Genomic DNA, 14,506 nt, shown 5'->3' on the forward strand with positions numbered 1-14,506 from the left:
TCTTCTCAGCAGTGCAAAGTTCTTCAATTTTACTGTTACCTAAGGCTACAAGTTTTCATGAATAGTTTCCAAGTGGCTGGTACACCAACCCTTAGAAACTTGACATCTATTAAGAAAAAAGCCAACAACAACAAATTGTACAATGCCAGCTCCAGGCCTTTGGACTTTATGCTGTTTATTTTTTTTTTTTCTTTCCTTGGATTTTGTTGATCCAAAGAAGCTGAGCCTAACAATTTACAGTGAGGATTGTGTTTTACAATCATTGGCTGCCACTGAATACTTCAAAGCTTTTATTTTAGCAGAACTGTTCATCCAGAAGAGCTCTGCAAGCCTTAATCAAGTCAAATAGCAGTTATCTGTGTCTTCGTTCACACATTGTCCAAAGATGGATTGTTCTTAAGATACTCCAACTACTGAGACACTTTCAAGCCCACAACACTATCTGTGTAACTGGAGTACTCAAGATGCTCCAGATTTGTAGGAAAGTACAAATGCATCAGACAAAGTGATACAAGTTCCAAAGGGCAGAAACCATATATATATATATATATATATATAAAATTTTATTACACCCCTTTTATTAATAGGCAATTGGCTTGGCTGGTAAAGAAGGATACTACTAGGCATCATTGGAAGGATATCACCATACAGGACAGCCTCTGGGCATCATTGAAGTGCTGCCATTTTTAGTGCATCTTTATATTTATCTTAGAGCTTAAGTGATTTATCCAGATAGAATGACATCTATCAGGAACTAAGGCTAGGTATTTCCACGACAGGAGCTTAATCTTCCTCTACAAAGGAAATGTTTGATACTAGTGCCTCAGATATTGTTTTTACAGCAGAAAAACCCCCAAACCATGGCAGTTTATTTATAGATGAAAATGAAGAGGCGTAGCAGTAAAAAAACCTGGGGGGACATAGTGGCAAGAAATTCCTTTATCACACTGCAAAAGTCATGACCCATAAAAAGTTTTCAAAAGTCATCACCCATGGTTTCTTCAAATCCCATGAGAACTGAGCTGAAAAATTCTAGAGTAACAACTGACAAAATTCCCATATTGCAAAAGCAGGAGTCCTGACTGATATCTACTATGTGACAGAGGAACTGACTGAGGCAGGCAGGATCTTACAATACACTCAAAACCTACAGCCTCCAAAAAAAATTCAGCAAGTCAAAAACTTTGCCAAGGACAAGTGCAGTAACAAAGTTCTGAGAATTCAGTATTCATTATATTCTAATTTAAAAATAAAAATAAAAATCAAGATTTGAAAGTGTTTTCTAGCCATTTACTCTTTTAAACTGGAATGCAATGTCCATAAAATCCTTGTCTTAAATGTCTGTTAAAAAACTTTCAAGAAGAAGAAAAAACCCAGTTTGACTTTAATTAGGTTAAGTTAGATTTTCAGGGGAAGTTTCAGACCTAAAATTCAGCAGTGTCTAAGATTTTCCTAGATTTGCAATGAAGAGAGCAAAAACTCCCAAGTCAGTACTCCAGCTGAGGCCATGTAGCTGGAGGACAAAGAGGACAAGGCTCTTCAACATCTTGCAGGATTTAAGACCTTATTCTGAGACAAGCCCTTGTAGCTTAATTTCTATTGTCGTTATGAGAAGTGCTAGTTTGTTTCTTGTTGTTGGTTTGTGGTTTTTTTTTCCCCCCTTGAAAAAGACACTATATGCACAGGCACAAACTCCCAGAACTGCTCTGAAGAGTGCAGCCAGGATACATGCAATGGGCAGGAGTGGCTAAGCTTTGTTTAAGAGAGACAGTATGTTGCAGTGCTAGTAGCAGAAGTAATTTGTGGCTTTCCAAGCTGTGTTAAAAACTCAGACTTCAAACACGTAACCTTTTCCCTATCATCATCTCCCAGGAGGACCTGTGCTTGTGTCCCTAACTCCACTTGCACAACCCCAGTCCAGGATCCCCACCTCATTTTCCCTGGCATTTTAGTGTACCACAACAGTACGAAACCTTCATTCCTCTTTCTGTGAAGTATCTCTTGATGTTATGAATCACAGCCTCAATCCTTGGGCCCCAAATTAACGTCTCCTCCATCTATCAAGCAACCATCACAAAAACTCACCTGTGTGACTCTACTCTTCCACTGTAGTCTTTGATACACAGACCCAGATTCCCAAACCCTTACCTAGCTCATCCCTTACTGCAGCCTGCATACTCTGAGCCAGGATCTTAATGTTTTGTTTCCCCCTTCTCTCTTGCCTCCACCAAGGCTCAGATTTCCACTTTCTGTTTGCTTCTCATCACAAAAAGCCACAGAGAAAGGAGAACTTAGAAGGTGTTAAGTCAGTCTATTTGTACTTACAATGGTACTGCTGAACGCCACTTGAGACCCATTGCTGTCACGACGACCGAGTGACCTGTTCCTTATATGCCCCTGAAAATGAGCCCTGGCACTCTGGGACCTCCTTAGAGGTCTCATGGTCCTCTGCTTATAAGTGGCTGGTTTCTCAATATTCATGGGAGGAAGAGTGAAGCTTTGAAGTTTTGCAAATTCTTCATCATCTAAATCCAACTCTTTGTGGGTTTCCAGGCGCTTGGCTGTAAAAAGAGAAAATGAAAGTTTACCTCTTGTTCTCTTCTTTGCATTGCTCTGGAAGAATCCATTGGCTGGTTAGAAAAACTGAAATAAACTAAACCAAAGCTGAAACATGTCAAAAGCCAGCACCAGAAAAACCTCACTACCCATTTTAGCAACTCTCCCTCTCCAATATTACTGCAAGAAAACAAAAATGAATATTCAAAGCGATCAGTCGTTTTTGTGGATTTCTACTAATGCTTGCTGTCTTTAGCTGAATTTTGCAGTTGACTGGGACAGGAGAGTGAAATGTAGTAATTCATGAATATGCTGAGGTTTTCAGTCACAGAGCACAAATATCTTTTTGGCAGCTGCTTGGCAGCTTAATAAAATCTTCTGCAGTATGTACAGAGAGAAAGTAGTGACCAAGAATGGGCCTGAGTCAAACCCTCAGTTTCAGAGCATCTAATGTCAGGTATGGACTGCAGCTAGGGTTGACTGAAGAAAATGTGTTGCTGTACCTTGCATGCCGCACAGAAGAACAGGGTAATTACTTTTGGACCCACTGAGTTTAATTGCTAACTCATCTCAGTTTGTGAGCTTATAAAAGGTTGGCTGGTATTCATTTAGAAACAAAAGAGAAAATGTTCTCTGCACTCAAGTGGGTACTGAATGTGGGGCAAACCCTGAGATGCCTGCAGAGGGAACCGGAAAACCTTTCCCATCTGATTTCTGAATCATTTAAAACACCTTCACTTCCATAAAACTGTGTAATAGGATTCCCTCATAGAATGGAGACAAATCCACAAAGCTCTACATTCAGTCAGATGGCTCGGTATGTTTAAAAATTAATTTCTAAATTAGCACTATTTAGTTGCTCTGAGAGAAAAGCAAGTATAAAAAATTGTCTCTTACCATTTTCCTGATGTGAAAATTCAATTCCATTGATAGTACAACGTCGGAATACCATTTTGTTTTCTGTTAGTGTCCCAGTTTTGTCAGAGAAGATATACTGGATTTGTCCAAGATCTTCAGTAATATTTAGGGCACGGCACTGTATAGGCAAATCTGCTTCTTCATCATACAGGTCAATGTCATTGTGAATTAAGAAGGCTTGGCCCAACTTGACTAACTCAATGGACATATAAAGAGAAATGGGGATTAAAACCTGAAAGAGAGTTTAAATACTCAGTGAGAGGCGAGAAAACTCTTACTGCTTTCTGTCAGCAGTGTCCTGGCACAGGTGTATGTCCTGGAAGTGGCTATACCAACAATTTTCAGAGAAACATTTGTTCCTGGAGACATATTACAGGACTGAACAATAACAGTTCAGAGGAGGGAAAAAAAATATCCTGCGCACAACTGCAATGGATAAATAAGGACAATAAGTGACAAATTTAAGACAAAAATCCTAGAATACCAAATACAAAGATGGGTGTTTCAGAGGATATTCTTACAAAACTCTGAAAGGATACACTAGTGCAGACTAACTCTTAATGTAAAACAGGTTCACAAGCAATTACTTGACATACAACACTTCCCAGCCACTAGTGTCCCTGCGCAGAAATAATAATGAATTCTTAAGATGCAAGAATATTCTGTTTCAGTAATGAAGAATAACCCTCCAAGGAATCTCTGAGCAGCTCTGGAAGTTATCTTCATATTTCATTCATATTAAAGAAATTCTGTCCACTTAAATATCAGCAGTTACATCAAGCAATCTGAAAAATAAACATGACATTTCCCCTCATCCCATAAAATGTTCTCTCCCAATTAGGTTTAATTAAACTCAAATATACAAGCATCCTACCTCTAATTTAACTCCTTTCCTAAACCGGCTGAACCATACCTAGTTACTATTCCCTACTGGCAAAAATGACAATTTTTGTCTCACTGTTTTCCTGAGATATGAAGAGACAGTCTTAATTTGGAATTTTGGACATAGATAGGGGAAAAAAAAAGAAAAAGAAAAAAAAAGAAAGCTGATGTTTGATTGTAAACATCCTCTTTATTGCATATGCTAAAGATTCTGGAGTTATTTTAAGATATAATGTATGTCCTTCCTATCTATACCCTTTCAACAGCAAGAAAGAAAAATCTGCAGTTAGAAAGAAAGAAAGAAAAAAATAAAGAAGCTACATTATTTCACTCTTGAATGATTTGAAACACTCCTAGCAATATTTAAAAAGAGGATTAAGAAGGTACTGCACAGCTGTTAGTTGATATTAATTGTTCATTAGTGATGATCCTCAGTTTTGTATAGTTTCTTCCTTGGAGGTTAGAGAGGTTTTTTGTCTTTTACCTGCAACAGGATTATCATTGTCAAGAACATGTAGAAACCAGCAAGAAGCGGAGACAGAAAATTGCCGTTCTCATCTGGGACATCATAAGGTGGATGCTCGGAGAAGTTTCCAGTCCAAATGCCATGCCCTACAGGGATATTGAATACAAGACTGAAATATGCTGAACAGTAAGCTGATTGACAAAGCTTCTGAAATTTGCAGATATGGACTGCTATGATAATTAAAAAGAAAGAACATTTCCAAAGCAACAGTCCCCAAGCAAAGCTGTAAGTCTACTGGAGAATGAAAAGTATATGCAGAGCTGTGTAGCACATGCATATAATTGATATGCTCGATGGTCATGGAAATGTTTATTCATTCCTCCTTCAGCAAGTGTACCCCAGAGCTCTTAGCTCTGCACAGATCTTTGCTCAATCTATGTAGCTTGCAGCAATGTCCATCTCTACCACCTGCCTTTAGAAGTCGTCAGTGCTGAAGACTCCCATTTCTAAAAGAAAGATATCTTATAACCTTTATATAGACAAGTTGAAATCATTCTTCTCCTTCCTGACCATTCTTGATTTCAATCTTTGTTGACAAACCCCCTCTAATTCAGTCTGGGCAGCTCATTTTTATGTTACCTTCAATTATGCCATCCCCCAAAATTACTTTTTCTCCCATGTCTTAAATAGTAGATATCATTGCATTACTACAATGAAGCCTCCATTTCAGGGCTTAATAACACCCCATCATGACTACTTCACCACCTTCTAAAACGCCCTTATGGAAATAAACCGTGCTCAAGGCTGTTACTAATTTACAACATCAGAAACTTCACACAGAGTGAGGACAAACAGTTCTTTTTCCCTCATTACATCATTGCTCCAGATGCCAAAAACCTCCAGCTCTGAAAAAAAAATTCTATTAGCACCAGTTGAGCAAGCAGTTGTTTTGCAGCAGCTGCCCACTAAAATGGAGCCAAACCAATTCAAGTTATTTCAGCAATACTTTCTGGCTGCTAGACACCACGATCACAACTGAGCAAGAACAACTATATTCTACAAGCCACTTCTTACCTCAGTTTTCACTTGTGATATTTCTTCCTAGTACCCTACATTTGGACAAGGCTACAAAGCACAAACTCATGGTAGAGCTAAGGGATATTTTGAATGGCTGTAAGCTAAAGACCTGTCATTGATTTACGTGTTTCACTTAGACTGCAAACACTTATTTTTATTTTTCCAAATCTGAGCAGATAAATTGGTTTTTAAACGCTGTTTTTTTTCAATCCAAGGCCACTTTATTACTCAAGGGCCCTAACACACACACAAAAAAGAGATGTCTCTAAATCTACATGACAGCAACCAGGGAATAATGAAGATGCAGTCTCCATTTCTCCCTCACACACACCTCAGTTGTCAAACTGAAATCCCATTTCTGTGTCAAAAAAGTCCACTGTAACATGAAGGAGTAAAATTAAAACAGCAATTAAGTCAGTTGAATTGTTCATCTTTTTTTTGGATGGCCGTTAGTTCTAATACCATTACATTGATAACTGGCTGATGTGTCATATCACATGTTAAGGGCAGGCTCAGGAACACTTGCCAGGGCCACAGTATTTGACTTTGTCAGTACAAAGCAAAATCTGAGCAGTAGCACTAATCACAGAATCACAGAGTGGTTTGGGTTGGAAGAGATCTTAAAGATCGTCTAGTTCCAATGCCCCTGCTATGGGCAGGAACAGCATCCACTAGACTGGGTTGCTCAAAGCCCCAGCCAACCTGGCCCTGGACACTTTCAGAGAGAGGGTATCCACAACCTCTCTGGGCAGCCTGTTCCAGTGTTTCATCACTCTCCTAGTGAAGAAGCACTGAGATGTAATCAATTAAAGAGAAAAGAGGCTGTGAACAGAAAGTGGTCATTGGAGCCTCTGTTACCTCTTTAAAGCAGTGACTCATTCAAATGCCAGTGGACTTTAAATTTGGCCCTTTCCACAGCATTATGAGTTCCTGTTAATCCTGACATTCCTGGAATAGATTGGAATCAGAGCTGGGAGGCAAGAAGGTGCTTATGCACAGTGAAGATGATGTTTTTGAGATTAGCATTCTAGTAAAGTATAGTCAGCTAACCCCAGTTATTACATTCAAGTGTGCTCACTTGCAAAGACCCTAGAAAAATGAAAAAAATAATTATTTCATCCCACAGCTTCCTGTAAAGGGGCTTTTGAGAAAGAAGGTACATGTGGAGACTGTAAACTGGATGGATTGTAACTCTACATAATTTTACTTTTGCTGTTATACACAAAGAACAAATACCCACTCAAGAAGCAGATCTCAGATGCAAGTACTGATTCCTGCAGTGCATTAACCAGCTTGCTTGCTACACACATATTTTACCACAGTGGAGAATGGGTTTATCTGAAATATTTATAGCCATGGATGAGTTTTCTTTTATCCAAATTCCTCACATTTGCCATTTTAAGTTGCTGTTGGAAAAACCAAAGAGCTTAAAGATCCTAAGAACTTTCAGCATATGTCTAGAAGATCAAACTTAATCACCATTTAAAGTAAACAATGAAACAGAAGGTTTTTTGTCAGTGCTTCATACCTACAGCTCCAACAAGACACATCACAAACAGGAGTCCCACACACAAGAATATATCTGTATTCATCCGTCGCTCCAACTTGCTGCGCTTGTAACGAGGACCATTGTTATTTAGCATGGCCTTAGTTTCATGACCTTCAAAACACAAACGGATATTATCTTGTTTATGCAATGTTTTGTAGGGCTTAACAAAATATTTTTCTCTCAAAACAAGAGCAGGATGCTCATGCTGTTAATTTGACTCCAGTTCTATTCAGTTATTTTATTGCCCATCTTCTCCTTTGACTGAATAGCAGAATATATCAGAGACTAAATGCAGAGGTTTACAAAAGTCTTCCATTACATTACAGATTTCATCTGTCATATATATTTTACTTGCCCAAAGACTGCAAACTCAGCAGTCAGTACATCACATAAGTATTCAAAAGTCAAATCTCCTTGAGAATAAAAGGAAAAAGAACAGTAGTATTCTTGTATTTCACAAACACCTTGATTAGGTGCTATAGAGATTCATGAAACCTACATTTGAATACTTTTCAGCAGCTATTTAAAAGGCAGTAGCCACATTTCATGTGTCAAATAAAATTCAACATGTCAGATCCAGCAGTGACAGACACTAATGTTATTTAGCTTTTCACTATGTGGTTATAAAGTGTTAACAAAGCAGTGGGACAAGAAATGAAAAAAAAAACAAACCTCCAATCCTTAAAATTCACTGAATTAGAATTGGGCTGGTATATTTGTAATGGAAAAAAGAGAAGCCAAGAAGCAGAAATTGCTTTTTCTAGTCTATTAATATTATCTAAACTGTGGCTCAGCAAGTGGGGTATCTGGGTACCATCTGTTGCTATATTAAATTATATCTTTTATATTTATTTCTACAGTCCTTTCCCCTGAAATGCAGACCTTGTAGACTTGTACTGAGTTTTCATTTGTATGTGCATGGTGTGTGTGAGAGGGACTGTTTTTCCAAGCAACATTTTGGCTTTCTCAGGGAAGTGATCTGAACCAAAAGCTGGAAGTCAGGTGTGATTCAGTCATGCCTGCTGGATTAATTCCAGGTTTACATCAAAGGTTATTAACTGAGGCAGAAAGCAAGAGAGAAAATTACTCTCCAGCCTCGTGTTCAGAACATTCACCCAAGAGCTGGGATTCCTGACTTCCTGTTCCAATCACCATGTAATTATTTACCCAACCTGGAGCTGTGTTGGTGGGACTAGCTTATCCTACCAGTGTTCCTTCTTTTCCAACTCATGTCAATGTGCATACCCACTTGTTCCACACAGTCAGGTACTCATGGTACTACTTGTGAAGCAGATGTATGTTCACTCCCACTCAGGCAGAAGTGAGAACAAACCCCAAGTCTTCCCTTTGGCAAACAAATGCTCTAACCATCAAGCTACATAGAAGAGGAGAGTGCTGCTGCCTGAACTTCTGTTCCTCCAGCAGCTGTGTGAATCTTGTTCCTCACTTTTCGTTTATGTCAGGCTTAATGGAGTGTTTTGTGTTGAAAACAAAACAAAACCAAACCAAACCCTCTAACCATTTCCAGAAAACTCTCAAGGAAATGTGGATGGATTTATTTTGGGAAGAAAACAGAAGAGATTTTTTTTTTCCAAATCTCAGCTCTGTCATTCTCTTCCAGTTCATCTGACCCACAAGAAAAGGATACACCTGTAATACAGTTATCACCTTGCAAGAAATAGAATATCAGAAATGAGAGGAATAAATGACTTTGTTCTCCTGTAATCCTCACAGTTTCATATACTGTTCAACACAGCACCTCACCTACCACCCCACTAGGACCTTGTCTCTCTATTCGTGGATGCTGATGGGCTTATCTGAAACTTCATTCTGGTACTTTATTATTTGGAAAAGCATATAATTCTTGCTGCTGTCCTTATCACAATGAGGAAACTATATTGGCTGTCACTCTGTAATGAGGTTTTTGTGCATTAGTGCTACTGCTTTGTGTAGAACTATTTAGGCAGCCAGGAAAAGTACAGCCATATTTGGGTCAGATGAGAGCTGCACAGGCTAAATAATCATGTGAAGTGATGGCTGTGCTCTTCACAAAGGCTTCCATTAGAAAGTAAGTTTGAGGAGTAATAGAGTTATAAAAATGGAGAATGTGTCTTCTTATTATGTGACTGATCTTGATTGTTCAGAAAAGGTCACAGACCATGATTAAGAGCCAGAGTATAATCAATGTCAAAGAACCCTAGAAATTAAACTGGTTCTGGCTCAAGGGAGTCTAATTTTAGAAGAAAAAGAATAAACTTTTATACTGACATTTACAATAAGATGTTTGAAATGGAATTGAAGACTTACTCAGATCAAAGACACTATATCTTGAGAATGACTTTAAAACTCTAATCTTTGCAACCAGCAGCTTAAGCAACTTTAACAGAGATCCACATTAGTATCTGTGCTGATAGCCAAAGGAACATACTGGGAGATCTTCACTAAAGAGAAGAAAAATAGGAATCCTAAGAGGAGAAGGGGAGATAAGTTACTCCAATTCTATAGGGAATGATCCCTATAGCTACTTCTGAGAAAAATAAGTGATGAGTTTGGCTCTGGCTTTCCTCCTCTGTCTGGTAGGCACCATCCTTATATGTGGTGTTCAGAGACACAGACAACAAAAGACTCACAAAATAAAGGCTACTTTGGAAACATATGGGAGCTATTATCACTTAGAGTTCACTTCTGCAACAGTGAAAAGAAAGCAGTCAGTTGTCAAATAATCTAAGATGAATGACTCTTAGAAAGATGCTAACTTCTATTTTCTCATAGGAAAGAAAAAAGTAATCAGTAATGGCATTAATTGCTGTATTTAAGATTACTTTTATTTAATCTCCAAATAAAAAGGGTAGCTGATGCACTGTACCTGAAGCAGAAAAGAGCACAGCTGGCAAAGTCAATGGTGAATACTCACTGAGTAAAAGCAGTGTTAACATTCCAAAGGTAAAAGACACTGAGAAAGAGATCAACCCTCCCACTGCTGAACGTGGCACTGCTGCATTTCATCTGAGTACTGACACTTGTTTGGTTCCTGTCTCTACGGTATGGTTGCATGGACACACTCTCTACGTCAGCACACACCTGTGCTGCTGTGGCTGCTGCTTCGGTCACCTGCAGCTGCTGTTGTCACTGCCTCCTGCATGCTGACGCTGGCACAGACCGGCTTGGGAATGATTTTTGTTTGCTGGTGTGGGTAGATCTTCAGCTGCATCATTTTCTACCCTGACAAGCCAGTGAGACCTCCCTTAGGGCAATCATCTAGATTTTTATGCCAGATGAAATTAGTAATATAATCAGAGCTGCAGAAGTGAGAGTTAAACTCACCTTAACAATTTTTCACTTGTCTGAATATTTTTGCAAGATATTGCAAAAATATCAAGATATTTGACAGATACAAAGATAGTACCACTTGCCAGAGACCCAGTCTTGCTGGCTTTGGAGATGGATGAGTAATCTCAAAAAAGTTATGTAATTTTCCCATGTACTACCATTTTTAAATGTCAAACTGTGGTGCAGTGTTAGACTACCTATATTTACTTAAGGTTATTTCCAGGGAAATTCTGTATTTACCTAGATAGAAAATACATCTTACCTGCGTATATAACAATTCCTACTGCAGCCTCAGTATTTCTGATTGTACATCCACGAAGCAAGAGGCTTTCAATGTTAAAACCAATCCGTTCATGATTTGGCTGCTCCCTAGAAGAGATAAACCAAGAAAAAAATTAAGCAATGCCTTTTTCTGTTCTAACAGACCATTAAACAAAATTGTTGTGTGCGTACATGTTTTAAGTTGAACTCAACAAACTGTGAAGGACTTATTTTGCTTGTGTTCCACATAGCTTCAGTTAAGATCCCAGTAAGAAGTTACAGAGAAGTCCAAATATCTCTTTTAAAGAGCACTTCCAAGGGCTCTGTATCATGATGTCAGTGTGAAGCAAGTTTGACTTTCACTCAGTACCTTATCTGGCAGGTTCAGTATCTCATAAATGAAGACAAGATCTATTATGTGACTTAATTCAGATGGATTTCTTTTAGAAAGATGAGCAGGGTTTGCCTGCTGGTAGAGGCTCAGATAAGTACATCCGCACCTTGCAAGGGCTTCTGTCAGCCACCAAAGGGTTTCTCATCTTTGTGAATATCAGTTCAAATGAACAGTCTCTAGGCTGAGGCTCTCTTCATTCTCACAAAGGACAGAAGAATTTTCATCCTGGCTGAGGATGTCCCACTACACACTAGATCATTCTGCTAACAGAATAGACTGATGAAAATGGACATTGTAAAGTCAGTGCCTCATCAGGCAGGCAAGTTGTTACTTGGCTCTGAGAATGAAAGCAGAAGACTGATTTTCCTTACAGTTTTTATTATATACTCTGATAAGCTTATCCAGAGCACTTTACCAAAGCTGAGATTTTTCACTTCAGTCAGTCCATCTGGTTTTGCACTGCAAATATCATCATTAGAAGAGATTTTTGTCTTTTGTATCTTTTGTTACTTTCGATTTGATATTTGGTATTGCATTTATCAGTACACTGCTGTGTCACTTAAATGGCCAGCAAGGTTAGTTGCTATCTTCAGGGCTAGGCACAGTCCTACTTCTATGTGCAGCTGCCCATTATTACATGGCATCAAACCAGACAAATTAAAAGTTAAAAGACAAATTAAAAAAATAATTAGGTGTCAGCAACCTACAGCTGGTAAAATTGTTAAAAATAATGGCAGAAACTTGTTTTCTCTGGGAATCTAGATTCAGCGTTGGTGAAGCTCATCTAGTAGAAGCCTTCTTGCATTCCTGTAAGCAGAATTTGCTGTGGTCAGGCATGTCAGATGGATGTCATTGAGTTCTTAGGTTTTCATCCAGAGAGTGTACTGATACTGTTTTATAGCAAGGCAACAGAGCTTCAATAATTTATTATAGGTTCTTGGAGAAAGATGTAACCTGCTCCAAGTAATTTTGCTCAATAGCTGAAATAACAGCATACTAAAGAACTAAAGACAGAAACTTCACTAACTGCTGATAAGTAGTTTTCACTGGCAAATCCTTTCATCTACCCCTGAAGCAGGGAGAGATAAGGCAGCTAATTCCATATTCCTTCAAGCAGGTGAGATAATAGGCATCTCCAAAAGAGATTTCTGTTCCAGACTTTCAGCAGAGATTTGACGATTTTGAAGCCAGCCCTGGGCCCTAAGGGTGTGTATCTGTGTCTGTTTTCTTGTGACATATCACCTCCATTTCTACGATCTCAGTGCTCTTGTGCCATAGTACAGCAGGCTAATTGGAAGGATTGCTCCAATTTAGATTATACCCAGTGGTCCTCAAAGCCAGCAACTACAGCCAGGAATCAATATAAACTTGACCTCTTTTTCCCTTTTAAGATATCACAGCAGAGAGGAAATGGCATTGCTATTAGAGGTGTCATTCTTACAGGGCATAAATTCTCAAGACCAGATTAAGCAAAGGGGTGAGAACCCTCTGGTTCACTCATGTCAGAGGATCTGGCCATTTACAGTTACTCTGAGTACAAGACTTTCACAGCACAGAGTCTCTTGGAGAAATATTAACTCCTAGTTTAGCTACTAGTAAACTTAACAGAATTGAGGCATTGTGATAGTGACAGGTTGATACAGTTAATTGCATAGTGTTGGTCATGGATTTGGTCTGGGGCAGCAGGTATTTCAGATGGTTCTCTGGAGTGGAAATCTCCTACAGCCATTCTGAAGAGGTCCTTGGGAAACAGGTGTCCTGCTTTGGAGGGCAAGAAGATTTTAGGACATGAACCACAAGATACAAACTGGCCTTACAGCCAGGAAATGGACTTTGTGGAATTTTCTAGTGTAAATGTTCCTGTTATGCCTGTGCCAGAATTATTTATTGAGAAAGAACATGGATAGTGGATGTGGCTTTTCCCTCACATACACAGGTTTACACCATAAGTAAAAGGTTATATTTTTATACTAGTCTAGCACATTAGTTCAGAAAGCTTTTTCTTGCTTGCTTTTTCTAGCTGGAAGAAGAAAGTCTATTTGCTGGTTAGATCCTGATTAACTTTTCCCTGTGGACACAAATATGAAGAAACTAGAGCCACACAGCTGAATATCTTTAAAAATCAGAAAGGATTTAGATTTAAAATCTAGCTTAGCCTAACCCTCAGATGAGATGTAAATAAGCTTGTGTCTGAATGATGAAAAGAGCTGAAGCCTTGTGAGAACAGTTTGTATGAAACAACCATAAATTCAGTGCCAAGCCTCAATTCTGTCTCAGATTCCAATCTACATTGACTTCTGAATCCAGGAATAGATAGTAGTGGCCTCCATCAATTTCTGTTAAATATGTCCCTACCATTCAGTTCCTCCAAGAGAAATATTGAAGTTCAGATACAAAATGCATTTATGGATAGCAAATACTTACATGTACCCTTTGAATTTATTGAGATCATTGTTAGGCACTTCACAGATGATGGTGTTTTGGAAAAATTCAGGTTCAAACAAAGTATTCTGCAAGAGGAAACACACCAATAATGAGTGTCAAATCCAATGAGTATTTCAAACATTAAACAACAAGAGCAGCTAAGTATAGGCCACCAGCATAGTTAGGGGCTGGAGCACTTCCCCTGTGAGAAAAGGCAGAGGGAGCTTAGCTCATTCAGCCTGAAGCAAAGCTTCAGAGAGGCTGAGTAAAGATGTGAGTTAAGTTAAGACCTGGTTAAGTTAAATGAAGAAAATGCTATATATTGGGGGAGACATCACAGATTCCAATTAGTGAAAACATCTGTCTTCTTTTCAAGTGAAAGTAACAAATAGTTCAAATTGTGTATTAAATAAAGACAGCCTTCAAACAAAACCAAGTTCAAATGAAAATAATTTCAGGATTTATCAGGATTGGGGTAAATCCTGAAATATGTGAGAAAAGTTGAGTTACTGGCCAGGGTGGCATAACCATAAAATAAATGCAAACATGCTACTACCCCTTAAACTTCAAATAAAATTATCCTATACAAATAAAACTAAATGCAAAACCATCACAGAAAAACAAAGTACAAACCCCAAACCCCAAAATG

The 14,506-nt window shown here is 38.6% G+C and overlaps 1 protein-coding gene across 1 annotated transcript in view; it reads right to left on the minus strand.

The window, feature by feature from the left end:
* Nucleotides 1-14,506, minus strand: part of ATP10B (ATPase phospholipid transporting 10B (putative)) — a 51,748-nt gene that overhangs the window by 21,158 nt on the left and 16,084 nt on the right. The window contains exons 4-9 of the mRNA XM_054389387.1: nucleotides 13,858-13,943; nucleotides 11,041-11,147; nucleotides 7,428-7,559; nucleotides 4,841-4,968; nucleotides 3,454-3,706; nucleotides 2,326-2,561 (exon numbers count right to left, since the gene is read on the minus strand). Of these exons, the coding sequence (XP_054245362.1) occupies nucleotides 2,326-2,561; nucleotides 3,454-3,706; nucleotides 4,841-4,968; nucleotides 7,428-7,559; nucleotides 11,041-11,147; nucleotides 13,858-13,943 (942 nt within the window). The remainder of the gene's footprint in view (nucleotides 1-2,325; nucleotides 2,562-3,453; nucleotides 3,707-4,840; nucleotides 4,969-7,427; nucleotides 7,560-11,040; nucleotides 11,148-13,857; nucleotides 13,944-14,506) is intronic.

The sequence above is a fragment of the Indicator indicator genome, chromosome 18 (genome assembly GCF_027791375.1).
Source record: "Indicator indicator isolate 239-I01 chromosome 18, UM_Iind_1.1, whole genome shotgun sequence".
Taxonomy (NCBI): domain Eukaryota; kingdom Metazoa; phylum Chordata; class Aves; order Piciformes; family Indicatoridae; genus Indicator; species Indicator indicator.